The sequence below is a fragment of the Adiantum capillus-veneris genome, chromosome 4 (assembly GCF_014529385.1).
Source record: "Adiantum capillus-veneris isolate H3 chromosome 4, ASM1452938v2, whole genome shotgun sequence".
In the NCBI taxonomy this organism is placed as follows: domain Eukaryota; kingdom Viridiplantae; phylum Streptophyta; class Polypodiopsida; order Polypodiales; family Pteridaceae; genus Adiantum; species Adiantum capillus-veneris.
The window spans coordinates 10,357,933-10,369,990 of NC_140934.1; the positions used below are offsets into that span (position 1 = coordinate 10,357,933).

General features: G+C 42.7%; 1 protein-coding gene across 3 annotated transcripts in view; it reads left to right on the top strand.

Annotated features, from left to right (window-relative positions):
• Nucleotides 1-1,771: 1,771 nt before the first annotated feature.
• LOC147458694 (calcineurin B-like protein 3) overlaps nucleotides 1,772-12,058 on the top strand; it is an 88,092-nt gene continuing 77,805 nt past the window's right edge. Inside the window, exons 1-3 of one of the 3 annotated variants that reach the window (XM_086510134.1) lie at nucleotides 1,772-2,207; nucleotides 4,046-4,200; nucleotides 4,329-4,411. In XM_086510134.1, coding sequence (XP_086366260.1) covers nucleotides 4,077-4,200; nucleotides 4,329-4,411 — 207 coding nt within the window. In that variant the 5' untranslated portion in view covers nucleotides 1,772-2,207; nucleotides 4,046-4,076. Of the gene's footprint in view, nucleotides 2,214-4,045; nucleotides 4,201-4,328; nucleotides 4,412-12,058 lie in introns of all 3 variants that reach the window. The other 2 variants (XR_015187791.1, XM_086510133.1) reach the window with 2 other exon arrangements.

Here is a 12,058-nt window from a genome sequence, read left to right on the forward strand (position 1 = left end):
TATTAAGTTGAGACACATTTTTCCCGAACATTGACCAAGACCGGCATCGCAAGGGGAGCGAAAATGAGACAAAATCTTGAAATTTAATTTGATGTTAAATCCATCTCACAGAAACCTTTAGACAATCAGTCTTGGATTTAAACAAAAAGCAAACCTACCTTTCCTTGAGCCCCTTAGAGCCAATCGGAATCTTCCCGAGTTGAATTGGAAAAAATCCTAGAGTGTACTTAGTGAAAAACCCTCAGAGCTTCAAATTGAAAGCCCCGAGGCCCCAATAAAGCTCCTCGAGCCACCAGACCTTGATGAAACCATTCAAAATCCATTGAGCCTAATTCAATACAAAACCCCCGAAAACATCCTCAAAACCCATCAGAGTGAGTCAAAATTAATCAAAAATAGTTGAACCCACCAAAACCCTTAGAAGCCGACATTGGATCCATCTTCCAGAGAAAAGATGGCCTTGATTGCCATTTGTGATGTACAAAAATAGCCATATATTTGAGTTTTCCTTGAAGAAAATTGGTAAAATTTTAGTGTAAATATTAGCAAAAGCTTCAATTATTTACCTAAAAGCTAGGAGGCTTTCAAGTTGGCCCTTATATTCTTCAATTAGGAAAAATGTTTTTTCCCTTGCCATATTCTAAACAAGTTTGCCCATAGCTTAGCCCATAGTTGATTAGATTATATTCAAGACAGTAGGTTGAGAGTTGGAATAAAGGATTCTCCCACACATTCCACTATCGGCACTTGCTACAAAGAACCTACAAATCAGCCAATCAAAAATTGGGAAGGGGTTTTGGACCTCCTCTGACCATGTGGCAGCTTCTCCTCAATATGGTGGCTTCTGGCAGTGAACTCTATGTGAGAGAACACACACACACACACACACACACACACAGAGGTGGAAAATTACTTCAACAAGCCATTCATCATCTATGTTATTAGAGAAAACAATTAATTATCAAAAATATTCATACATGAGTCATGGTAAGAGTGAGCGAGACCACCAACAAGGCAGGTGTGTAGTATGGCAATTGGCACAATGTTTCACTAAAATGCAAATGTGTACAGGTTACCATGGTGGGTGACGACGGTGGTGGCCAAGAGTAGCATTGAGGCAGTAGGATCAAAGAGTGAACATGAGAGAGAGAGAGAGAGAGAGAGAGAGAGAGAGAGTCTATGTGTTTGTAGGTGATAATAGCAGGCAGACAAAGGCTACAAGCCTGAAATTCATACAACACAAGCAGCCTACATGCATTGCTCATTTCCAACAAGGCGAAAAGAGGGGTAGATAAGAGGCGTCATTGAAGGGAATTGAAGAGGCATGGAGAAGAAGCTAGAAGCACCACTAGCTACAAATAGAGAAGTGGACTAGCAATAGCATGAGTTCAACATTTTTGCTCCTCCCCATCCTATCATGCCTTTGCTTCAAACCTTTTTTGTTCATACCATCCTCCTCTTGCAAGTACGCACACAACATTTAAACAACAAAGGGATAAATTACAAGTTGTGATGTAAAATGAGCTTGATTGTGTAAATTTGAAAATTTTAAGGGTTACATATTTCAATTCTTTTTGTGGATCTCTACATAGCACTATTGGAGGCGGTGCCCGTTTTACTAGTTATGATAAAAGTCTTTATGATAGTCTTTTCTAACTGTGGGGAGTCGGGACGGGGAAAAAAGGGGGTTGAGAATGCGCATTGTGTACACCAGAAGTGCAGTCTCGACGAGAAGTACGACCTCTTTGCCCACTTGCCAAGTGTATCATTTGTCCGCATTTTATAGGGTAGATTATCGTTGCGTGTTGTCGCCTCTGCGTAACCCTGCACAGTGCACACACACACGCTCTCTCTCTCTCTCTCTCTCTCTCTCTCTCGCTCTCGCGCGCGCGCGCGCTTAACTGCTCTCATTTCTGTGATTTTCAAAATCTCTCTCTCTCTCTCTCTCTCTCTCTCTCTCCCGCCGCCCGCCTCCCCCCACCCCAAAGCCCCGCAGGAGGACACACACAGTCATCACTCCCTCGTTTCTTTCGAATCTCTCTGCTACCGTTAAGCTGGATTTTCTTCCTGTTGGATTAGCTGGATGTGATCTTCATCGACGCTACATCAGATCTCCATTTTCGACAGGTTTAGAAATCCCCCGTACATTAGGGGTACAGAAAGTTCCTCCAATTCGGCCATTCAAATTTCATGGATGCCGATCCAGGGTAACAGTAAGCTTTTTTCTCTCAAGAGCTTTCTCATCCTTTTCGCAAGAAAATGATTGGGTTTTTGATAGTTCAAATCGCGTATTTCGCTGGGCCCTCAATGCATTGTGTGCATGAATTCCCGAAATTGTTGTGTGTATTGCAGTCTTTCTTTGGCTGTCGTTATGCAAGGTCTTCCCTTGATCGTGGCTCCCACAGGTGAATGCCAGTGTAGTGGTCAGAGCTGGAGCTTTGAGGATGATCAGCTGGCCGGGAGGGATCCAGCTGCCTTCTTTAAGATCAGTGGCATGTTGTAAACATTGTGACATGCAGATATAAGGGTTGCATCCCCTTCCCCTCCCTGAGTTGCACAATCAATGGTTTTTTCTATTATCAAAGTGATTTCTGGACGAGAACAATTACGACAGAGATGAAAAAAAGGATTGCACACATCATGGTGACTGCACTTTTTTTCTTCAGAGGTGGACGAAGTTGATTACTACGATGATTAGACATATTGGTGGCTGTTAGCTATTGAATGGTTGTCATTGATGGGTCTTTGGGTGAAAAAAAGTTTCTTGCTGCTATTTCATTAGGGTAACATAGTTGCCCAAGCTTGTTATAAACGGTGTCGCCTTCTTGAAAGGGCAGATTCAAGGGTCTTTTTTGTATCTCTGAGTAGAGCGTGGACATTGTTGATGAAGACTGTGGTTAGACATATTGGAAGCTCAATTAGCTATCAATAAATGGCATAGACGTCATTCTGAGAAACAGATCTGAAACTTCTCTTCTCAAAGTTGTTTCCAACAGTTCTTGGTAACAGGCCATTTCTTGTTCGTCTTTACCCATTTCCCAATATGACGTTTCTACAATATAGCTGCTGTAGAGAAGAGAAGGGTATTCACCTGTTCTTGTATGTAATTCAGGAGTATCTTTTGAGGGTTAAGAGTGCTTCATTTGCACCTAGCAATTTTATGGGAATTCCTGGTCCCAACACATGGTGCACTGTTGCGTTTTTAAAAGGCTTGTGCATGATAGGCTTGTCTCATGCACCATAAGTGGTTTCAGTGTAGCCCATTGACTTGTTTACAAGGAAACATTGGCTTCTCAAGGAAAATGCAGATGGGTGTATGTAGAGGCTGTTTTGTTAACTCTCTCTCTCTCTCTCTCTCTCTCTCTCTCTCTCTCTCGTTTTCTATCTCTTTCACCCCATAACACATTTTTGTTTTTGCATATGATCTACCTGACAATTTTGTCCATATGTCTTGTATTGTAGCCACGTTAGTCCTTTGAATATGCTCATGAAACCTCTCTTTCTTTGTCTCTTATGCATTGTGATATATTTAGAGGATGAAATGCAATTTATTGCATATGCGAAAGCACTGAGCAACCTTGTGTGTTCTATACCTGCTGTTCTCTTTATTCATTAAGAGTTGTACATGACATCACCTCAAGTTGAGGTCAGTCCTAAGGGCCTTCATTTAGCATGTTTTGCTGTGCACTCTTCATTAGAAGACTGCAGGATGTTTTGCAAGTAAAACAAATTCAGCGAAGCTCGCGCTTGAGTATTTACTAAGATGATATGGTGGCGATCTCTTGTGAACACTGGATGTGCATGTGACACCTTGGGAGTACAATGAGTAGAGGTAAAGGTGTCATTGTAGAGGTAGAAATGCATGGATGAGATATACTGAACATTTTAGAGATTTTAGGTGTAAAGGCTTTGCTATAATTCCAGTCAAGTATAGTATTATTAATTTGCCTTATTTTTGGTGCAAGTTTTTCTTAGAGCAATAGCATACGATTTTGTAATCTTCATAATTTGGGAAGTATCTATAGTAACCAGCTGTTGTCAACAGGGATGGAGTGTTCAAGAAATGAAGTGATAACATGTTGCAGTGCCTGGATGGCGTCAAGTATTGTTTTGATTGCTTTGTGGGTTGTTTTGATTCCAATGATATCAAGCAACTCTCTTTTCTAGAGCACCCAGATGATGTTGCAAAAGGGACTATTTGTAAGTTTTTTATGAATGATGTTGCTCGTTACTTTTGTTTTGAGTTTTGCTTTTGCATTAGTGCTATTAAAGTATTTTAAAAGTTTTGAGGTTGTCTTTACTTGGATAGTGCTCTCGTGGTCATGCAGTTGGCGTAAGTGAAGTGGAAGCCTTATACGAACTTTTCAAAAAGATAAGCAGTGGTGGAACCGATGAAGGTGTTATCAATCAGGTTCGTGTACTTTTGTTACAGGATCTCTAAAATGTTGATAATGGTAAATGTTTGGCTTACTACATTATTCACCTTCCTAGGGCGTCTTGACCTTCTTTTGGTGAAGAAAATTGCAGTCTCGTCTTTGATGACATACTTCTATCAATTCTTCAGTTTTGCCATGCATTATTGTTGAAAGGTGTCCGAGAAGATAGAGAGCCTAGATACCGGTGTTGAAAAAGTTTGAAAATGTGATTTTTCTGGTCAGCTATTGAAGAAATAAATCACGTCAATCTCAAAACACTTTGATCTTCTTTAATCCCCTCATTCCTCTGTCACATTTATCTATTACCGTACCAGTGAGGAATGGAATCTAAATGCAATTGTAGATGCAAAAATGAGACACAGGAGTGTGGGATCAAGCAAGTCTGTTTTAAATGTTCATGCTACGCTCTCATTGGCAATATGTTTCTAGGGAGGCTTGACCATGTATTGGTTAAAAAAATTTGCAATGCTGTTTTTGATGTTACAATAATACCACTTCTTAAGCTTTAGCATGCAATATAGCCAAAAGAAACAATGCTTAGGAACACGGTGCTAAAGAAGTTTGCAAATGCAGGTTTAGCAAAAAGTTTACCATGAAGAGGGTAGTTGAGAAAGGTATCAAACGAGGGGGAGGACTTATGACAGTGGAAGTGTTTCATGCAGAGATTGCGCTACAGTTGGAAGATATTAAGAGTTGTGGTGGGTCATCTCCTGTGTATATGTCTAGATCTAGGAAGTGAGGGCTTCTAGAATTGTGGCTGTGCTTGGCCTGTAATAGAGACTTGGGCACCCCAAGCCAAGATCAACTGCAACACATGAGAAAAACTGCAGATGACCTGAATTAGAGAGAGAGAGAGAGAGAGAGAGAGAGAGAGAGAGAGAGAGAGAGAGAGAGAGAGAGAGAGAGAGATGACACGGCACGGCATAGTTCCGTGCCCAAATGCACTGGCCCTTAAGACTGGTGTCTCTTCTCGGTATTTCTTTATTATTATGCTTCACAAAGTACAATGTCCGAGGGTCCTTCTTTCAGGGCTCTTAAGCTAATTTGAGTAGAGAGGAAGCCCTGGGCACACTTGTTAAGGCCCTTGGCCAAAAGCAAAAGCAGTACATGAAAAGCTTCAGTTCTTAAAGCTCGCTCCTGACTCCCAATAGCAAGCGTCCCATGGGCTGTCCGTTTGCTGCTGCCACATCATCAGTCCACAATTCGCGATGTAAATCGAGTGCGTTGGTATAGCCTGCCACGTCAGCATGTGCTACATAAGGTTCTGGCTTTACATCATGCTGACTCTTGAGTCTTTGGAAGAAAACAAATGAAGTCCATGCTGTACTCTCCCAGATCGGCCAGCAATCGGTAAAGATGTTAAAAGTATAGCATCTCAAGTAATTAGCCCAATGTGATCCCAATATTTATTTTGGCTTTAGGTATTATTTTACCTTTGTTTAATCCTGGGTAGGGCAATGTGCCTAGGTGACTATATAAGCAACCCATGTAACGAAATGGCATCATGTTGTCGTGCCGTGGCACGCATATAATGTAAAAATGTCTTAAAAACTCACTTTCTATGTTGTTTGAATCAATGGGAACACTTGCCTTTATGTACATAGTGTGCTATGTGTGGGAAAGGTTGCCGTGTCAAAGTTACACGGAACGGGAACGGGAACCGGAACGAGAACGTGGGCCTCCGGAACGTTTCTGGGAGCCCCCCGGAAAAGAGGAACGGGAATGGGGCTGGAATGGTAAGCTTAAAATATGCATAAATTAGGCTGGATTGGACCTATATGTTAGTAGAGAGCCACACATACCCATTAGTCCAAGTAGAATCCTATTTAGGTATGCTTCGCAATGATGCTTCAATCTTAAGGCTTACATGCAATTGTGCCACGTGCCGACGCAATAACAGATCGCAAACGCACTACACAATGCACACAACACATGAACTAAAAGAACATTAACTTAAAGTTGAATAGAGTCTAGACTCCACACAAAATCTTGGAGCAAAAAGATGATAGATTATAAAGATGGCTTACAAGGTTGGCCAAGGCGCTATAAGGAGGTACAAAAGGATATGTAGAGGCTAGAGTGCAAAATAACAACTATAAGAGTCACTAGGGGACATGTCAAGACCCAATCACTCATGTGGTGGTGCAATACAAAAAGGGGGCAAATCAAAAAACCAATGAGCAATGAGGTTCACCCCTGGGTAGGGATAGAAGAGCATCCCACCTCCCAATCTATAGTGATGTCGTGGATGTCATGAATATCATCCCAATCCTCCTGCATAGGCTCACCCTCGTGTGTAGATCCTCGTGTCTCTCCAAGCACCTCCGCCCCTGTCTCCATCTCCCACTGTAGAAAAGGGTTTGTCACTTTGGATATTGGCTTGCAAAGCATTCTTAAGTTTGCACTAACAAAAACAAGGTCATTTGCCTTCTCCACTCCAAGTCGGGACTCGGTTCCTCTTTCTAGATGCAATGTGGCTATACACACTCCACAATTGCTTGAAGCAAGAGGAGCTAACCGCCTGGTTGAGAAAGCGGATGGCAAGTCGTTGAAGATCGGGACCATTTGAACCATTTTCTTGCCACCACAAGACGAAGGAAATCTTGGTATGATCAATTTGGGCATCAGTTGTCCCAAATGATCCTCGCATATCCCTGTAAAATGCAAGCTGATCCTTGATTTTGCGCTGCATTTCACGATCAGGGTGAAGCTTCTATGTTCCAATGTGTTCACCTTCGAATCATGTTTCTGTCCTGCACCCTGGAATTTTGGATCCAACACAAAAGCTGCGCCATAAAGAGGTGAACTATAGGCATTCCACCTGTCGCTGCAAAGGTCTTTTGATTTCTTCAAGCTTATTCGGGTTCTTCTCAAGATCTTCAAGCGCCTCCACCATGCGATCCATTGCTTCATAGACCTTGCCAATGCAAGACTGCATACGATCCATCACTCTAAGCAAGTGGATCACTGGTTTCACCATTTTGTCAAGAGTCTTGAGAAACTCTCAGAACTCAGGATCTTCTACCTTCCCTGTACAAGGGATTCGTGTGGCTGTACTTGCATGGGAAGTCTCAACAAACTCTAGACAGATGAAGAGCCGCGGCACTGCACTCTGACACTCTGCAAAGCGGCACACCATAAGATAGTTGTAGGCAAAGCGGGTCCCACAATACTTCAAAAGCACTTTGCTCCCTGACTGCTTCAAGAACTCATCTCGAAGCATGTTGTGGTTGTTGACAAAAGTAACCACTTTTGACGTAGATGCAATTAGAGGCTCTATTCAAGCTAGTTTGCCGTAATCCTTCAGGAGATTGTTAAGGCAATGTGCCATGCAAAGGGACACCATGATGTGAGGATAAATGACTTCTAGAATAGCTTCGGCTGCCCTGTTTGATGCCTCCCTATTAGTGACTAGCCCTATCACAAGATCCATCCCAATGGTCTCTATGGCAGAGGCCCACTCTCCCGCAAAGGACATCCACTGATTTTTTTGTTTTCGTAATGTCGTGGGAGTGGGCAAAATACATTTCCACTTTGGAATAGGCAACAATGCCATATCTCCTCGGCTCTCTTTCACTTCGGGTTGCTCATCAGGCTCCCCATCAATTGGCACATCACCCTTAAAGGGTTTCAATAGACTCACATGAAATGCATTGTGAATCTTCCAAGTATCTGGCAACTTGAGTCTGAAGGATATATCAATTATCTTTTCTTTAATCTCGAAAGGGGCGTAATATCTCATGCTAAGCTTTGGAAAAAGCTGCTCCTTTCCCTTCCGTTTCCTTAGGCGTGCCTTCTCAAAACGTAAGAGCACCCAATCATCTTCCTTCAACTTAAAGTCGCGTTGATGCATTTTCCCTATTGAGTCTTCTGATCATCAATAAATCCAAAACCACTGAATTGGCTATCTAAGATTGCCTATCTATCTGCGGGTGGAATGATGATGAGAACTGCTCTTTCAAATAGCCTTCCAAAACAAACTCGTGAATTGGGGATCTCTGTCGAAGACTATGGTCTCAGGCATGCCAGGTAACCGAAATATCTGAGCAACGAACAATCTTGCTAAATGGTCCGGCTTGACCGTTTTCTTTACTGGAATGAAGTGAGCTTGCTTGCTAAATTTGCTAATGACAGTCCAAATGCCATCGTACCCACTTTGTGTCTTCGGGAGATCAAAGATGAAATCCATAGCAATGCTTTGCCAGGGGCGGGTGGGAATGGGTAAAGGCTGCAGTAATCCCCATGTCTTATGCCTGGCAAACTTGACTTTTTGGCATACTAAACAACTGCGAAGGAAGTCGTTGACATGTGCTAACGAAGGATGTAGTAATCCATGTGCCTTATGCCTGTCAAACTTAACCTTTTGGCATACTAAACAACTGCGAAGGAAGTCGTCCACATCCTTTTTGAGTTTCGGCCAATAGAAGTAATGCTCCACTCCCTTCAAGGTGGTATCAATGTTGCGGTAACCCGTAAAAGGTGGACAATGGCACTTGGTCAAGACCTTTTCCCTCAAAGGCTGTGTAACACACAACATCGTTTTCTTCATCAAGTAGCCATCCCGTATGGAGTATATTGGAACTGTCTCCCCATTCTGTTTCCGAGTAAAAATGTCCGCAAAGTAGGATTTGCATACTGGTCAACCATATCCTTGAAGCTTCTATGATGAATAGCCAAGACTAAGGGCTTCCGAGACAATGCATCTGCCACTGAATTTTTCTATCCCTCTCATGGATAATCTGGAAGTGAAATTGTGACAAGATGTTAGCCCATCGCATCCGCTTTTCCGAAAGCTGCTTGTGTGACAAGAAGTAGTGTAGACTCTGATGATCTGTAAAAACCGTGAAATTGGCTCCGAGTAAATAGTGTCGCCACTATGTAAAAGCATGGATCAATGCCAATAACTCTTTCTCATAAACTTGTGCTACTAATTCTAGCCATGAAAACATTCCGCTTTCATAAGCAATCACTTGGCCTTCTTGCATCAAGACCGCTCCCAGACTACGACCACAAGCATCACAATAAACTTTGAACGGCTTTTGCAAGTCTGGCAAAGCTAACACTAGTCCAGTAGTCAATTTTTCTTTAAGTGTCTGAAAAGCAGTCACCTCTGTTGGTCCCCACGAGAAAGGGACTCGTTTCTGAGTCATTAAGTGCAAAGGTGAAGCTATCTCTGCAAACTTTTGACTAAACCGCCGATAATAAGAGCACAAGCTCAAAAAGCTTCGAACTTCATGAACATTCATTAAGTTAGGCCAATCGTGGATAGTCTCAATTTTGGCCGGGTCTATCTGTACTCCCGCTGATCTGTACTCCCGCTGCTGAGACGATGTGTCACAAGAAATGTATCTCCGACAAGTAAATCTGACTCTTTTTGGCATTTATAACCAATCTATGCTCGCGCAATGCCTGAAAGACCTGTAGCAGATGGTGTCAGTGCTTTGCTTTATTCTTGGAGAAAACTATAATGTCGTCAAATTGGTTGGCTTTGTAAAAGTGTTTTTCTTTGCTTAAAACATGTGATTATTGGAGTCCGAATTGTCAGAGGATGACTCAGTAGAACTGTTGGAAACGGGTTGGAATTTGATCTTCTTTGCCTTTTTCTTGTTCTTTCCAAAACTTTGATTCTTGCTTCGCTTCTTGCCCTTTGTGTCCTCCTCTGGAGTTGGAAGAGGAAAAGCTAGAACAACGATCAGAAGAAGAAGAAGAACTGGGTAGTCCTTCGAAACGTATATGCTTTTTCTATTTTTGTGTAGTTGCAAAAGAAGGTTGACGGCCTAGGTAACCGGGGTAGTTAGTTCCCTTGTTGCGCTTCTTCAATTGCTTCTTCAATGGCTTCTTCGCTTCTAGAAATTGATTGATTTGGTTTTCGACGACATCATTAGGTTCTTCTTCAGTGAACATCCTTGGAGTAGGAGGTTTCTTGATTGCTGATTTTATTGGTGACTCAATGGCTTTCTGCCAGTGAGTGTGAACTTCATCCATCGGGTGCTGGGTCAAAAATTTGGCATATGGTGGATCCTTGGCAAACTAGAGCATCTGCTTTGCGCACTCATCAACCTGCTGTTGACATTGCATCTCCATGGGATGATGTTAGGCCGAGGTGGCCCGTACTTGTGCTCTACTAATCCACTTGATTTTTCGTACCGCCTCTCGTTTTCGAGATGGCTTGAGTCGTCGTTTGATTCTTGCCCATGTGTGTCGCGAGAAAAGGGATTGGATTTTCCAATAGAAGAGAAATCGATTGAGCTCTGATACCACTGTAACAAACTTGGACACCCCAAGTCTGAGAGAGAGATTCACTTAAAACATTTCACTAAATCAAATCACAGTTAAAGTGAGTCGACACGGTTCGAGGTAGTTCAGTGCCAAGAGAGATTGGCCCTAAAGACTGACGCCCCTTTCGGTATTTCTTTTTGAATTAGTCTTTGAGCAAAGTACAGCTCTTGAGGGTCCTCTGCTCTCAGACTCTATGTCCATATGCTTTGTAGAGTGAGGCCCTTGGGTTCCTTTTATTCTTACAAGGGATGCCAAAAGCAGAGGCCCAAAAGTAGTAACTCAAAAGCTTCTAATTCAAAAAGCAGTAAGCCCAAAAGCTGCCAGCGTTATTCTAGGAAATCCGAACAGTTGTGCCACGTCAGCACTCTCAACGCAATTTACGAAAATCTGTACGTTTTGTCACGTCAGCAGCCAGTGCTGTTTGCGGTGTGTGTATAGCCAGTCACGTCAGCAGTCCGTGCGATCGCTTTTTTTTATTATAATGCCTAGTGTCTCCTTGGGCCCCTTGGCAATTGTCCATTAATTGGTCATGCCACGTCATCAGTTTGTGGCAAACTAGAGCATCTGTCTTGGGCACTCATCAACTTGCTGTTGACATTGCATCTCCATGAGATGATGTTAGGCCGAGGTGGCCCGTACTCGTGCTCTACTAATCCACTTGAATTTTTCGTACCGCCTCCCGTTTTCGAGATGGCTGGAGGAGTCGTTTGATTCTTGCCTAAACTAAATCCATGTGTGTCGCGAGAAAAGGGATTGGATTTTCCAATAGAAGAGAAATCGACTGAGCTCTGATACCACTGTAACAAACTTGGACACCCCAAGTCTAGAATTTGTCGCGACATGAGAGAGAGATTCACTTAAAACATTTCACTAAATCAAATCACAGTTGAATTGAGTAGACACGGTTCGAGGTAGTTCAGTGCCAAGAGAGATTGGCCCTAAAGACTGACGCCCCTTTCGGTATTTCTTTTTGAATTAATCTTTGAGCAAAGTACAGCTCTTTAGGGTCCTCTTCTCTCAGACTCTGTGTCTAGATGCTCTGTAGAGTGAGGCCCTTGGGTTCCTTTAATTCTTACAAGGGATGCCAAAAGCAGTAACTCAAAAGCTTCTAATTCAAAAAGCAGTAAGCCCAAAAGCTGCCAGTGTTATTCTCGGAAATCCGTAGAGTTGTGCCACGTCAGCGCTCTCAGCGCAATTTACGAAAATCTGTACGTTTTGCCACGTCAGCAGCCAGTGCTGTTTGCGGTGTCTGTCAGCAGTCCGTACGATCGTTTTTTTTTTTTTTTAAATGCCTAGTGTCTCCTTGGGCCCCTCGGCAATTGTCCATTAATTGGTCATGCCAC